We start from the raw sequence: 15,606 nt of genomic DNA, 5'->3' as shown, positions 1-15,606 counted from the left end.
ACATATATTGCTTATGAAAGGTAGCCTTCTCACCATTTAGTCACATGGCTGTTAGCCTGTGGCCTGTCATGTCCATTCTGGGTCACTCATCAGCTCTCATCTGTGCTTCCTGCAAAGGTTTCCTGTCATCGTCAGGACACAATGGAGAATCACCATTTATATAATCAAATGGCGATAAATTTGAATGACAATTCCCATATCATGCAGAGCAGACCTGATGGACCGAATGGCATAAGTTTGCTCCTATGTCATTTATGTATGTCAGATGGTTTGCACAGACGTCAAGGGATGAAGAGCCTGTTTCCCTCTTATATGACTATTTTACATTAGAATGTCAAGAGCAAAACTTGCCAAAAAAGAAAACATGTTCAGTTAATTTTTCATCAAATTTAGTCACAATAATTAAGGCAAAACAGGACTGACATTAAAAATACCAATTTTAATCATAATGTTCACTTATGACTTGCAGTACAGCTATGTTATCAAAACAAGCGTATTGTAAATAATTACAGAATTCAATTTGTTCCTGCAGTAGATATCTCCTCTTTTGCCAGCAGGGGTCAGGGTCAGGAAGCATTGCTGTCATTCACCACACTCAAATTGACTGTGGGGACCTCAAAAGCAGCTTACACGAGTGAAAATAGTTACAAATGAGTCCGAGATGGTGTTTTACAAAATACCATATGTCTCCAATGCTGACAATTGCAAGTACTTAAAACATCAGTGGATCGTAATGTTAGATGCTTGCAAATTCAACTCAAAAAAGTAGAAATCAACAATTGTCTGCATTCTTCCTATTACATCCTTCAGATCAAATTAGGAATACCTACGTTGATTTTTACATTGTCCTATGCGGCCCCCAAATTAAGTCTGGCTCTCTGCCTAAGCAATCCAGTCAATCCCATTACCCAAAAGCTCAACTTTTTTTGATCTCCAGCATCTGTATGGTCCCATTTGGGAAATAAAAACAAGTGAATCTTTTCTTTCCCACACCTCTTTAAAGGTGTAAATTCCGATCACGATGATCCTTGTATAGAATGGTATCTCTTTAATGATGACCCCTGGATCTTCAATGCCTCTGGTTATTAAACATCCTGTCTGTGGGGACAACTTCTTTTGTTGTTGCACTATATTCCATATTTCTATACTCAGTGGCAAGTTTATTAGGTACAAGAGTAGAACCCGATTTGTTCTTCTCCTGCCTTAGCCCATCTACCTCAAGATTCAACGTGCTGTGCATTCAGAGATGCTCTCCCACACAGCACTATTCTAATGCGTGGTTATTTGAGTTATTGTTGCCTTCCTGTCAGCTTGAACCAGTCTGACCATTCTCCTCTGACCCCTCTCATTAACAAGACGTGTTTGCCCACAGAACTGCTGCTCGCTGTGTTTTGTTTTACGCACTATTTTCTGCAGACTCTAGAGAAGGGGTTCCCAACCTTTTTATGCCAGAGACCAATACCATTAAGCAAGGGGTCAGTGAGCCACAGATTGGGAACTTCAGTTTTAGAGACTGTCAAGCATGAAAATCCCAGGAGATCAACAGTTTCTGAGATACTGAAACCACCAACATTCATTCCACAGCAAGTCACTTCGATCACATTTCTTCACCATTCTGATGTTTGGTCTAAACAACAACTGAACCCCTTGACCATCTCTGCATGCTTTTAAACACTGAGTTGCTGTCACATGATTGGCTGATAAGATATTTGCATTAATGAGCAGGTGTATAGGTGTACCTAATAAAATGGCCAATGTACCTAACCTAGGAGACTGGCCTGGAGTCTCAAAATATTTATATTCACCGTGAAATTTTCTTATAATCTATTCTTCTCATACTTCCATCAAGCCTCCTCCGCCCACCCCCCCCCCAGGATCTATATCTTATTTCCTGCATATTTCAAGAACAAACTGCAGAGGACAATTAATCAAATATTCAGAATGTCACAGGAAGAGGAAGCTCATGCCGTCGCAGGTAGAAAATCCGAACACAACACCTACAGTGGTGGGTTAGGACTGAAACTGGAAGACGGACAGCAGCCCCACGAGCTACATCATTTGCCACTCACAGACCCAATGCTGAGCCCTGCTCAACCTTGGCTCCAACCAGGACAGTTCTTGGTTCTCTGCGGACTGGGCCTTGATTCCTTCTAGCTGTTCTAAGGAGTCCGTACATTCTCCCTATGTCAGCCACTCCCCCCCCCCCACATTCCAAATATGTATGGGTTAGATTTAGTGAGTTGTGGGCAGTGAGCATGCTCGGCTGCCACTGAAAGCGTGCAAAACTTGCGGGCTGCTCAGCACAAGTGTCACTGATTTGATTTGACACACACAACACATTTCACTGTCTGTTTCAATGTACAAGTAACACAGTTCCTTAAGGTTTTTATAGTCAGGGGTGGGTCCGGAGAGGGTAGTGGAGATAAGCTCTCGCTATCTATTAAATGCTCCCACTGGTGCTCCTGCCCTTCACGTGCGGCTAAGCAACTAAGTCCGGCGGGACCTTTCTTTTCCACTGGCAGGAGAAGGGGAAAATGTGGGTTACTGGCACCTTAAAACCAATTGCACCAGGCAAATAAGGCACGTCAGCCAGGGCTGGCAGCTCATTGAGGAGGAAAACTCTGATCTCAAACCTCCACTGTTTTGCAGCTAGACCCACTCATGGGGAGGATTTTGGGAGTAAACACGGAGGGAAAAATCCAGAGCTGGAGTCCCTAAGGCAGTCCTACATCGAGTCCAACACTGACTGGCAACTCCTGCGATGCAGCTGGTGCCAAACTTCTTCAGTCTCTGCCATTCCTTTGGACTCATCAGGGGAGCCTGCTGTATGGGCAACAGCTTGCCCTCCACAACACACTGTCCTGGTTTGCATATCACTAGAACAGCTAGGACACAACAACCACGCTCGAAACCAACCAACAGAGGGCCTCGGGCCCAAACATGTGACAAATAAAGCTATTCTTTATCTTTAGTGTATCCATGCAACTGAAACTCCACGTCGCTTTAAACAATCTGCTTTGCACCATCAGTCCTTCCCATTCCATTGAGGACATTTGAAAGAAATGTCAGTTTAGGCCTAATGGCCATAACCACAAAGGACCTTCCCTTAGTGAAATATTAGGCAGTCCACACCTTTAAGCTTCACAGCTCAGTCACAGTCCTGCTCCTAATAGTCAAGTAACAAACCTTGTTCAATAGTCAAGAAACAAAGAGTGCAAAGTGAAAGTGGTGGGTACACTCCAGCCCGTCGCAGGCAAAGCCTGCCCCCTCATGGAGTGCTGCCACAAGAAAGGAACACCCCTCATCAAGTACACCCACCATCCCAGGCAATGCTCTCTTCTCAATGCTACCAGTCAGCAGGAGGCGCAAAAGTCTTAGGTCCCACACTAACAGGTTCAGTAACAGTTATTACCCTTCAACCATTAGGCTCCTGAACCAGTGTGGATAACTTCAATCACCTAAACTCTGAACTGATTCCACAACCTACAAACTCACAATCAAGGACTCTACAACTCACGTTCTCATATTATTTATTATTTTTACTTATACCATTTGCCTTCTTTTACACATTGGATATTTATGTATAGTTTTTTCCACAATTTCTATTGTATTTATTTTCTTGCAAATGTCCACAAGAAAATGGATTTCAAGGTAGTACATGGTGACACACTGTATACATACATACGTTGATAATAAATTTGCTTTGACTTTGGATCTGTTCTGAACCTCCTCAATGTTCCTCAGTCAGTGCATCTGATCCATGGAGCCTGAGAGGAGCTGTAGCTGGACATACGTCCTCCAGACATCGTCACCAGGGACATTCATCCTCATCACTTGATGACCCTGTTGTAATTTTTTTACATATATTTAGAGATACAATAAAAGACTTTGCTGCCCAACAAGCACGCGTCACCAATTACACCCATGTGACTAGTTAACCTTCCAGCCAGCACGAGGAAATCTGCAGATGCTGGGATTTCAACCAACACACATAAAAGTTGCTGGTGAACGCAGCAGGCCAGGCAGCATCTCTAGGAAGAGGTACAGTCGACGTTTCAGGCCGAGACCCTTCATCAGGACTAACTGAAAGAAGAGCTTTTAAGAGATTTAAAAGTGGGAGGGGGAGGGAGAGATCCAAAATGATAGGAGAAGACAGGAGGGGGAGGGATGGAGCCAAGAGCTGGAGACACATTCCAAGAAAGGATATATGGCTGTGATAGTGAGCACGTTCCAAGAAAGGATATATGGCTGTGATAGCGAGTTCCAAGAAAGGATATATTAGTCCTGACGAAGGGTCTCGGCCTGAAACGTCGACTGTACATCTTCCTAGAGATGCTGCCTGGCCTGCTGCACTCACCAGCAACTTTTATGTGAGAACCTTCCAGCCAGTACATCTTTGAAATATAGGAGATATCGGAATAAAAAAATACCAGATTTAATCATAACAGTCCCAAACCCGGTGCAAAAGGAGAAGGGTTGTCATGGGGCTGTAAAACCCCATCCCATAAAATCGCAGATCCCATAAAATCCCAGAGCTACAGAAAAGCCAACACAAGAGCTCCAAACACCTCAGCCCAGGGATCGGAAGGATCTTTGCCTAGAAGACATACAAAGTCGTGTGCTAAATGCAGAAGCCACAGGGCCGATGAACTTTCTATAATCCCAGGACAGAGAACTTTGGTGAGATTCTGTTAGCAGCCCATGCCCTTGCAGGGAGTGATGGGCTCAAGCAACAGCAGCAATCCTCAGGTTTTAATTAAGGCTGAAAATTTGCGGACCACCCCAACAAATTTTGCATTGTTATATAGGTTGTCATCTTGTCCCGGGTCAGTTTTATAAAAATAGAGCTCTCCGGCATGAACGTCACTGAGATTGGCTCTGAAAGTGGATGGGTTATAGCTGACCCACAGGGTGTATCTGTAGTCAAAAGAGCGGATGGAGTACCCCATGATTCGAATATCCTTCAGCAGAGGGATGTCGGAGTTCAGCTGGGGTTTGTCTGCTGGCCGGGGATACTGGGTGAAGGCAAATGATTCTCCCTTGCTTCTGGTGGTGTCAGCGTTTAAACGACTGGCCAGAGCCCATCCTTCCGTGCACAGCTCCACGTGAAAGGAAGACGAGGGACACGCAGGTGGCACAGGTAATCCAAGGAGCTCACAGAGCGTTGGGAAAAGGTCAACCAACTCCACATTGGTTTCCACCATTGAGACTGCAACACAATTCAAACACTTCAGTTACTCAAATTAAAAAAGGAAAAAAAATAAAATGCCCCTATATGCAGAAAGTCTTTTTCTTAAAGGAAATAAAACTTTATTCATAATAAAAATAATTTACAAGAATAAACCATTCAATGCCTTTTCATTCCTTTCATTCATAGTCAAAGCATTCCGTACTATTCTATTGCACTCATACACATCAATAGAACTGTTGCCACTCTGAGGTGGTATACCGTTACAATAAAACCCAGCTCCTCCCTCACAAAGTTCAAAAGTTCATGTAAATTTATTATCAAATGAAAAAAGATTTTCTCCAACAAACAGATCCCAAAAACGTTTACTACCCAACCTGTCCCATTCTTTAAAAACTAAATCAGTCATGGAGGGTTTAAAAAAAAATTAGAATAAGTGGGACTTGAAAGGGAAAATCTCAATAAACCAAAATGTTCTCTAAATTGTATCCAGATCCTCAGAGTCTGTTTAACTATTAAATTATCAGTTAGTTTACTTACAAACAAAGGAAGTAAGGATCCAAGAAGAGAAATAATAGAAAATTTATTGACAGTGTTAGCTTCTAAAGAAACCCATACCGGACAGTCTACACGGTTAATATAATATAGCCAAAACGCAAGATATTGTATATTAACTACCCAGTAATAAAACCTAAAATTAGGTAAGGCTAAACCTCCAGACTTTTTAGATCTAAATATAGCTTACCCAAAATTCACTTTTTTAGATATCTACAAATCAGAGACTTCCCAAGATCTCAATTATGCACATTTCCTATAAGCTCAGATAAGAACTTACGAGATGTAATTTTTAATTTGACACCTTTTTATAATGGTTCAATATCTAACATTTGTGGTATGTTACTGGAGACTAGGAATGTTCCTTTAGACAAAATTAAGAATCTCTGAGAACACGATTTACAGACATCAATATCTGAGGAAACTTCGAATGAAATTTTTAACTGGTTAATACTTCATCGCTATGTGCTCGCCATTCCCACATACAATTTAAGGTGGTACATAGAGTCCATATGACTAAAGATAAGCTTTCTCGTTCTTATTCGGATATATCACCCTACTGTGACAGATGTAAAAATGGAAAAGCTTCATTAATTCATATGTTTTGGACTTGTCCATGTCTTGAAAAACATTGGAAGGAAGTTTTTCAAACTTTTTCTTTACTTTTCAAAGTCAATTTTAAGCCTAATCCTTTGATGGCCCTGTTCGATATTGTTGCCGGACAAGATATCAAGCTGAAGACACCTGATTTACATATTTTGGCATTTAGCTCTCTTATAGCTAGGAGGGCACTTTTGTTTAAATGGAAAGATGTTTTTCCTCTTACTCATGCTCAATGATTATGCGACGTTATGTCATGCTTTGATTTGGAGAAGATTCATTGTTCAATTTCTGAATCTCGTCAGAACTTTCAAACATTATGGAGGCCTTTTCTGAATTATTTTCAAAACTTTTAAAACCTTTAATTCATTGTTTAAATTCAGATGCTGGCTATTATTAATTTTTATTATATGAGAAGGTACTTTACCTTTTTTTTCTCCTTAATAAACAGCTTCGGTCTTGGTAGGGGTTAGACTTTTTTTGTAATAAATTAGTATATTTCAATATAACTATTGATTAACTTACATGAATACAGGGTAATGAGATTGTTATGAATAGATATAATGTAATTGGTAGTTTTTATCTTTTCTGACCTTTTATATATACTTTCTTCCACTCTGCATTCTTCCATGTAGAAACTAATAAAAATTTTGAAAAGTAAATTTATTATCAAAGTACAGAGCAGTGGCTGATTGGCAAGAGGCAAACAGCAAGAATATAGGGCGCCTTTTCAGGTTGGCTACCAGTGACTAGTAGTGTTCCACAGGGGTCTGTGGTGAGACCGCTTTTTACGTTATATGTCAATGACTTGGATGACAGAATTGATGGCTTTGTGGCCAAGTTTGCGAACGATACGAACATAGGCACAAGGCCAGGTGGCTTTGAAGAAGTACAGAGGTTACAGAAAGAGAATGGGCAAAGAAATGGCAAATGGAAGAGTGTGGGGAAGTGTATGGTCATGCTCTTTTGGTAGAAGAAATAAAAGGGTAGACTATTTTCTCAATGGAGAGAAAATACAAAATATTGAGACACAAAGGGACTTGGGAGTCATTGTGCAGGATTCCCTAAAGTTAACTTACAGGTTCAGTTGATGGTGAGGAAGGCAAATGTGATGTTAGCATTCAATTTGAGAAGACTAGAATATAAAAGCAAGGATGTAATGTTGAGGCTTTATAAAACACTGGCGAGGCCTCACTTGGAGTAGCGTGAGCAGTTTTGGGCTGCTTATCCATGAAAGGATGTGCTGACATTGGACAAAGTTCAAAGTAGGTTCACGAAAATGATTCTGGGATTGAAAGGCATGTCATACAAGGAGTGTTTGATGACTGTCTCTCCACTCACTGGAACTCAGAAGTACGAGGGGAAACCTACCATTGAAACCTACCAAATATTGAAAGGCCTCGATCAAGTGGATGTGGAGAGGATGTTTCCTATGATGGGGGAGTCTAAGATCAGAGGACACAGCCTCAGAATAGAGGGCGTCCTTTTAAAACAGAGATGAGGAGGAATTTCTTTAGCCAGAGAGTGGTGAACCTGTGGAATTTGTTGCCACAGGGAGCCATGGAGGCCAAGTCATTGGGTATATTTACTGGTAAAAAGTCTCGGCCCGAAAAGCCGACTGTTTACTCTTTTCCATAGATTCTGCCTGGCCTGCTGAGTTCTTCCAGCATTGAGTGTGTGGTACCTACCTCTTGGCAGCTTCCCCACTTTACTGGTAAGAGGACTGATAAAGGGAAATATCCTTTGCTTTGGAAGAGGTGAAGTCGCAGTCAGCCCTGGCACGTAAAGCATCAAAGGGACGCGAGTTGCCACGTCAAAATTGCTGTACTTGGCCCATTCGCCGTGCTCACCCAGTGACCAACCTAATGGAGACGAGAAGAAATATCAGAAAGAATTCGAGATCTTATAGGTCTTCAGTAGTGAGCATTGCAAAGTTCAAAGTAAGTTATCAAGGTATGTATATGTCATCATATACTACATTGAGATGCATCTTTTGCAGGCATTCACAGGGAAAAAAATAGAATTTACGAAAAACTATACATAAAGATCAAGTTTAATTATCATTCAATCATACGTTTCCAACCAAATGAAACAGCATTTCTCTGGGACCAGGGTGCAAACTACACCATCAGCAGCACACAGCACATATAGTTATGACAACAGAAAAAAATACAGTCATATAAAAAATGAGATAGCCCAAATCCCAGAGTAGCATGGCATGTAGATTGGTGTTGTCCTGGTCCAGCTTGTTCTTCCACCGAGTGTTGCTGGACAGCAGCCAACTCCTACCTGAGTGCAGATTCCAGCACACCTAAAGGCCTCTGCTCTCTCCCACACCTCCTCGGCATCTTCTGTTCTGGATGGCTGCAACAGGTGACTCGAGGGCACGAGGGCCAGGTCTGCACCACAACTAAGGCAGAACAGCTCTCTCGCCGGTCTCGCCAATGAATCAGTAAACCGGACATGCAGTACTCTATATTACCAATGTCCAACAGGGTCTTGCAATCACCTGAAAAACATCCAAGACTGGTACCATTTGTTGGACTATGCACTCCCTTGGCACAACCATACTTAGCAAGTCCAGGAGACAACACAACAACTTGCGCAGTAAGTCCAGCTCCATTGCTATCAATGGGGTGGACCTGCAGTACTTAACATTCTTAATATCCAGCAGTGCCTTGTGATCATAAAAAAGCACAAAAGAATGAACAGTTACACCTTTGGTTGGATGGGAGAGACCACTGCAGCCAAGAACATCACCATCTTCCCAAAGATTCAGAAAGACTGACAAACATCCAACGTGCAAAAGAAGAGAAACTGTGCTAAGTGGTTGAGTAATCCTTGGCAAGTTAACAAACATGTAATTCTGAAGAAGTTTTTCCAAGCTGTTTTCCAAATTTCTCTGCTTGATTTGTTTTCCTTTACCTAAGCTCTCTAATGTCCCTGAGGAATTCCTTCATCACAGGAATTCCATTCACATTCATTCTATCCTCCCTCAGCAGTCTCATGCAATTTCCAGAAATCAGAGTTCCCAACCTGATTTCCACTGACGCCTCAGTTGATGGTAGGGGTTTCATAGCATAAAAGAGGTTGGGAACACATCAATTTCACATGCTAGATGTTCCCTTACGTCCCATCTCAATGAGATTCTTGTGACATTATCGATGAGACAACCAGGCTCCCTGTCTAGGTACCTCCTTAGTTTTGACAAGCATTCAAGCCTGAAGGGTATTATTAAAACACAAAATGAACACGAGTCCCCATTTTTCTAATCTCCAGTGTTATACCCGGTATCACATTCTTTCCCACGTCTTAATGTTGAAGTCAGTTTAAGTAAACCCAAATATTTAGATTATGCTGCAACAAAACTTCAATTAATTATTTCACTATCCAATCTCATAGTGAAGTTTACAAACACTTGATTTCACTTCTTTTATATACTGGATGTGGTTGAAGCAAACTCCTTCCACGTTATGTGCCAAGTTCAAGACTCTTCAGGAAATTTGCACTTACCCTATCTGCACTCATCATAATTTTATATATGTCTATCAAATCTCCCCTCATTTTCTTATGCTCCAGGGAATAAAGCCATAACCAAATTAACCTTTCCCTGTCACTCAGATCCTCAAGTTCCGGCAACATCCTTGTAAATTTTCTCCGTATGACAGTCATAGAACACTGTAGCACAGAAACACTCACAACACTCTGCAGGAACTCAGCAGGTTGGGCAGCATCCGTGGAAACGATCAGTCAATGTTTCGGGCTGGAACCCTTTGTCAGGACTGAAGAGGGAAGGGGCAGAGGCCCTATAAAGAAGGTGGGGGGAGGGTAGGAAGGAGAAGGCTGGTAGGTTCCAGGTGAAAAACCAGTAAGGGGAAAAATAAAGGGGTGGGGGAGGGAAAGCAGGGAAGTGATAGGCAGGAAAGGTGAAGAAGGAATAGGGGAAAACACAATGGTAGTAGAAGGAGGTGGAACCATGAGGGAGGTGATAGGCAGCTGGGGGAGGGGGCAGAGTGAAATAGGGATAGGGGAAGGGAGGGGGAGGGAATTACCAGAAGTTGGAGTTGGAGAACTGCAGCACAGAAACAAGCCCTTCGGCCATCTAGTCTGTGACAAAACATTAACCTGCCTAGTCTCAACGATCTGCACCCAGACCATCGTCCTCCACACCCCTCCCATCCATGTCTCTGTACCAAATTTCTCTCAAATATTGAAATCGACCCCACATCCACCACTCCTGCTGGTAGGTTGTTCCACACACTCACCACCTTCTGAGTGAAGAACTTCTCTTCATATTTCCCTTCAACCTTTCATCTTTCACCCTTAACCCATGACCTTTAGCTGTAGTCTCACCCAACCTCAGTGGAAAAAGCTTGCATTTCCCTGTCTATACCCCTCAATTTTATATACCTCTATCAAACCTCCCCTCATTCTTCCATGATCTAGGGAATCAAGTCTTAACGTATTCAACCTTTCCCTATAACTCACATCCTCAAGTCTAGTCAATATCCTTGTAAATTTTCTCTGTACCCTTTCAACCTCATTTACATCTTTCCTGTAGGTAGGTGAAGGAAACTGCACACAATACTCCAAATTAAACCTAACAGAAGTCTTATATAAACATAACGTCCCAACTCAACATGACATGCCAATTCCTGTACTCAATACATTGACTCATGAAGGAATATGTGCCAAAATCTTTCTTTACGACCTATCCACTTGTGACGACACTTTCAAGGAATTATGGATCTGTATTCCCAGATCACACTGTTCTACTGCACTCCTCAGTGCCCTACTGCTCACCGTGATAGACCTACCCTGACTGGTCCTCCCATATGGCAACATCTCACACTTGTCTGCATTCAATTCCATCTGCCATTTTTCAGCCCACTTTCCCAGCTGGTCCAGATCCTGCTACAACCTTTGATAGTCTTAAATTTGACACTTGGTAGTTAGTCACTCTTGATCGTTTTAACATCTTCCATGTTGGTAGATAACTAGACCTACACACGATACTCCAAATTAGGTTAGGCCTCATCAACGTCTGATGAAATTATTTTACCTGTATGCAATATCAACAAATATACAAACGGCTGAGTAGACCCAGTAGCTCCTCACCGTGGTCAGACGTAAACACGATGATTGTATTATTGGCCAGCCCCTCCTCCTCCAATGCATTCAACAGTCGGCCCACTTCACTGTCCATATAAGAGACTGCAGCAAAGTAACTCTGGCGGATCAGCACCTACAAAATATGAAGGGCACACTGGGGTAAATCTGTGAATGACGCACAGATTGGAGGACGTCATGGACAGCAAGGAAGGATATCAAAGCTTCCAGCGGGATCTGGACCGCCTGGGAAAACGGGCTGAAAAATGGCAGTTGGAATTTAACGCAGACAAGTGTGAGGTGTTGCACTTTGGGAGGACAAACTAGGTCTTACACAGTGAGCGGTAGGGCACTGGGGAATACAGAACAGAGAGATCTGGGAGTGTAGATCCATTATTCCTTACAAGGAGAATGGGGTTCAGAGTGATATGGATCAGCTGTGACAAAACGGCGGAGCAGATATGTTGGGCCAAATGACCTAATTCAGCTCCTATGTCTTATGGTCTTAGGGTCTTGTGAAAAGTGGTATTACAGGTAGATGAGGTTGTAAAGATAGCTTTGGCACATTTGCCTTCATAAATTAAAGCACTGAGATGGGATGTTATGTTGAACTTACAATATACAAGACATTGGTCAGGGCTAATTTGGAGTATTGTGTACAGTTCTGATCACCTACCTACAGGAAAGGTATTAATAAGATTGAATGAGTGCAAAGAATATTTACAAGAATGTTGCCAAAACTTGAGGGTCTGACTTATAGGGAAAGACTGAGTAGGTTAGGAGTTTAATCCCTAGAAAGTAGAAGATTGAGGAGAGGTGTGATAGAGGTGAACAAAATGACTAGGGGTATAGATAGGGTAAAGAGTGACAGGGCAGAGATATGTCTCTACCAAAGGAGGTGCAAGGCACTCAGTCCCTCCGCTAGCCTGTAGGTCATGCTTGGACAAAGTGTAGCACCTGCTTAGCTCTCCACCACCCCCCGCCTCACTTGCACCACACTGATCACGGTCTCATGAAACCATGAGAGCAGATGGGCGTATGAGCAGCTGATGCACATCTCAAGTCCTGGTTATGCAGCCACTGACGCCAGGCAGGCAATCTCTGAAGAGTATTGATAATGGCTGGGGTCACCCGCTTTGTAAAGACGCTGCCCAGAAGAAGGCAATAGCAAATCACTTCTGTAAAAAAACTTGTCAAGAGCAATCATGATTATGGAAAGACCACGATGGTCTACGTCATACATCACAGCACATAACAAACAAAGAGAAGGTAAATGCAAGCAGGCTTTTTTCCACTGTGGTTGGGTGAGACTACAACTACAGGTCATGCATTAAGGGTGCAAGCTGAAATGCTTATGGGGAACATGAGGGGCAGCTTCTTCACTCAGAGTGGTGAGAATGTGGAACAAGCTGCTAGCAAAGTGGTGGATGCGATTTTGATTTCAACATTTAAGAGGAATTTGGATAGGTACATGGATGGGATGGGTATGGAAGGCTATGTCCAGGTGCAGCTTGGTGAGACTAGTGATATTAATAGTTTAAGACAGGATGGGTCAAAGGACCCGTTTCTGTGTTGTATGCTCTCTGACTCAAATGGTATGGGCTTGTAGCCTCATCCCCCTTCCCCCCCCCCGGTGTGGGGTCACAGGGACAAAATCCTGAATTGCCCACCACATAAGGTGGCGAGTCACCTCCCCTGTCAGACTTTTCCCAAACAGTTGAGCAGTGTTAAAGAATCAAAGGAAGCCTTTTGACGGTGTTTCTATAAAATTAACATTTGACATCAAGAGGTTTGTTTTCCTCTATTTACCGACTCCAGAAAGAGCCAAGCTCAGACAAACATGTAAGTTGATGTTCCAGAAGCTAGAGGAAATGAGCAGATCAGACAGTATCAGTGGAGGAAAATTTACAGCCAACATTTCATCTGGACTGCAAAGAGGCGAGATAGCTGGTATAGAAAGGTAGGTGAAGGAGTGGAATATGTCAGTTGGATCGGGTGAATGGGCTGATAGGAAGGCAAAGGTGAAGGGAGGAAATTATGTCAGAAGTTTGAAGGTAATGGGTGGAGTTCATTGCCACAGCTGTGGTGGGCAAGTCATTGGGTATACTTAATCATAAGTTTATAGAGCACTTTTCATACAGATGATGTAGTTCAAAGTGCTTTACAATAGGATAAAAGTACAAACATGAAAATAAAAATAAGAAAAAAATACAAAAATAAGCATGAAAGTAAAAGGCAAGGAGAGGTTAGTTAAAAGCAAGGTTAAGTAAATAGGTTTCGAGCTGGCATTTAAAAGTGTCAACTGAGTCTGCATCCCTTGCAGCTTTAGGTATTGAGTTCCACAGTTTAGGAGCATAGTTCGAAAAAGCTGACCTGCCAATTATCTTTCAAGGGAAATAACTTAATTTTAAGAGACTGGAGCAGGACCTGAGAGCTCGAATATGGTTATAAAATGAAAGAGATTCTGTGACGTACTTTGGTCCCAGACCATTGAGAGCTTTAAAAGCAAGTAAGCGATCTTTAAAATCAAATTCTAAGAGATACAGGAAGCCAATGCAGAGTAGCTAGCACGGGAGTGATATGTTCCTTAACCTGGTGTTAGTTAGAAGTCTAGTACCGGTGTTCTGAATGAGTTGGTTAGTCAATAGGTTGCTTTGGAAGGCTAATAAAAAAGTGCATTGTGGTAATCTCATCTATTCAATCATCATCATCATAGCTTGTTACACCAGATAGCCAGCCACTCTAGTGTTGTTTAGTTGATGTTGAGCAGGTGAATCAGGTGAGAGTGGGCAGTTGCGCAGAACGTGTTCAACATTCTGCAACCTTTCGCCACACTCACAGGATCCGCTGGTCTTTAAACCCCATATATCTATTCAATATAAAGGTGTGAATTAATTTTTCAGCATCATTATGTGGCAGAAAGGGACGTATCTTTGCAACATTTCTCATGTAGAAATGCTGCTCTGGTCACTTTATGTGGGATTTAAAAATCAAATATGAATGAAGGGTAACACCCTGGTTAGTGCCTTCTGATTTTATAAGGGGAGCCAAGTTCCTAAGTTTAACAAGAAGTTTATCTCTTTTGGATTTGGGACCTATCAAAAGTATTTCAGCTTTATCTTCACTTAGTTTTAGGAAATTGTTGCTCATCCAGTTGTTCACTGTAGCCATACCAGAAGTCAGAAAAGATTCTCGTTATAAGACGACAAGACACAGGAGTAGAATTAGGCCATTCGGCCCATCAGGTCTGCTCCACCATTCTATAATGGCCGATTATGTCGGGCTTTGTCATAACAACAAAGGCGGACAAAGACAGACAGGTCAGAGCAAGGTGGAAAGGTGAACTAGTGTGGCAGGACGGTGCCAGGAAGCTCAGGATCAATATCTCATCTACGTTTGGTTTCTCCAATGTAGAAGGAGATCACATGGGGAACACTGAGTGCAGTTCACTGGACTGGAAGATGTACAAGTGAATCATTGTGCGGGAGGGGCTTCACGTTTTAGTTTGTTTTTCTTTGGGCTATATACATTATTGAAGTACTGGTTGCGTCCTTTTCCCCGGTATCTTTTGTATGTTCTGTTTCCTCTCCGGGTTTGTGGGTCGCGCCTATTGTCAATCCTCCTTGTCGTGGGTTGACTTTAGGATTTATGGAGTCTATTATTAATTTTGTCTCCTGGAATACTAATGGTCTTAATCATCCTATTAAAAGAAAAAAAGTTTTTAAAGTGTTCCGGAGACTTAAAGCACAAATTTTATTTTTACAAGAGACCCATGTACGGAGGGGGGACAGACTACGTTTTTTCAAATTCTGGAAGGGACAACAATTTCATTCGAACTCCAATGCTAAGATTCGAGGCGTCTCTATTTTTATAGATTCCTCAGTTACTTTTATACAACAGGATATTATCTCTGATCCGAATGGTAGATTTTTATTGGTTAGTGGTTAGTGGTTTACTATTTAATAAAAAAGTAGTTTTGGTTAATGTTTATGCTCCTAATATGGATTGTCCGGAATTTTATAAATCATTGTTTGATCAGTTTCCGAATTTGAACGAGTTTTCATTGATTTGGGGCGGAGATCTTAATACCTGTTTATCTCCAGCTTTGGACCGTTCGGCTCCTTTACGGACTTTACCTAATAAATCTGCAAAAT

At 42.1% G+C, this 15,606-nt stretch overlaps 1 protein-coding gene across 1 annotated transcript in view; it reads right to left on the bottom strand.

Moving 5' to 3' along the window:
• Positions 1–455: 455 nt before the first annotated feature.
• ids (iduronate 2-sulfatase) overlaps positions 456–15,606 on the bottom strand; it is a 71,531-nt gene continuing 56,380 nt past the window's right edge. Inside the window, exons 7-10 of the mRNA XM_063061146.1 lie at positions 11,462–11,588; positions 8,032–8,205; positions 4,945–5,209; positions 456–3,843 (exon numbers count right to left, since the gene is read on the bottom strand). Of these exons, the coding sequence (XP_062917216.1) occupies positions 3,831–3,843; positions 4,945–5,209; positions 8,032–8,205; positions 11,462–11,588 (579 nt within the window). The 3' untranslated portion in view covers positions 456–3,830. The remainder of the gene's footprint in view (positions 3,844–4,944; positions 5,210–8,031; positions 8,206–11,461; positions 11,589–15,606) is intronic.

The sequence above is a fragment of the Mobula hypostoma genome, chromosome 10 (genome assembly GCF_963921235.1).
Source record: "Mobula hypostoma chromosome 10, sMobHyp1.1, whole genome shotgun sequence".
In the NCBI taxonomy this organism is placed as follows: domain Eukaryota; kingdom Metazoa; phylum Chordata; class Chondrichthyes; order Myliobatiformes; family Myliobatidae; genus Mobula; species Mobula hypostoma.
Note: the sequence above shows the minus strand (reverse complement) of the source record. Positions and strands in the feature narration are given on the sequence as shown.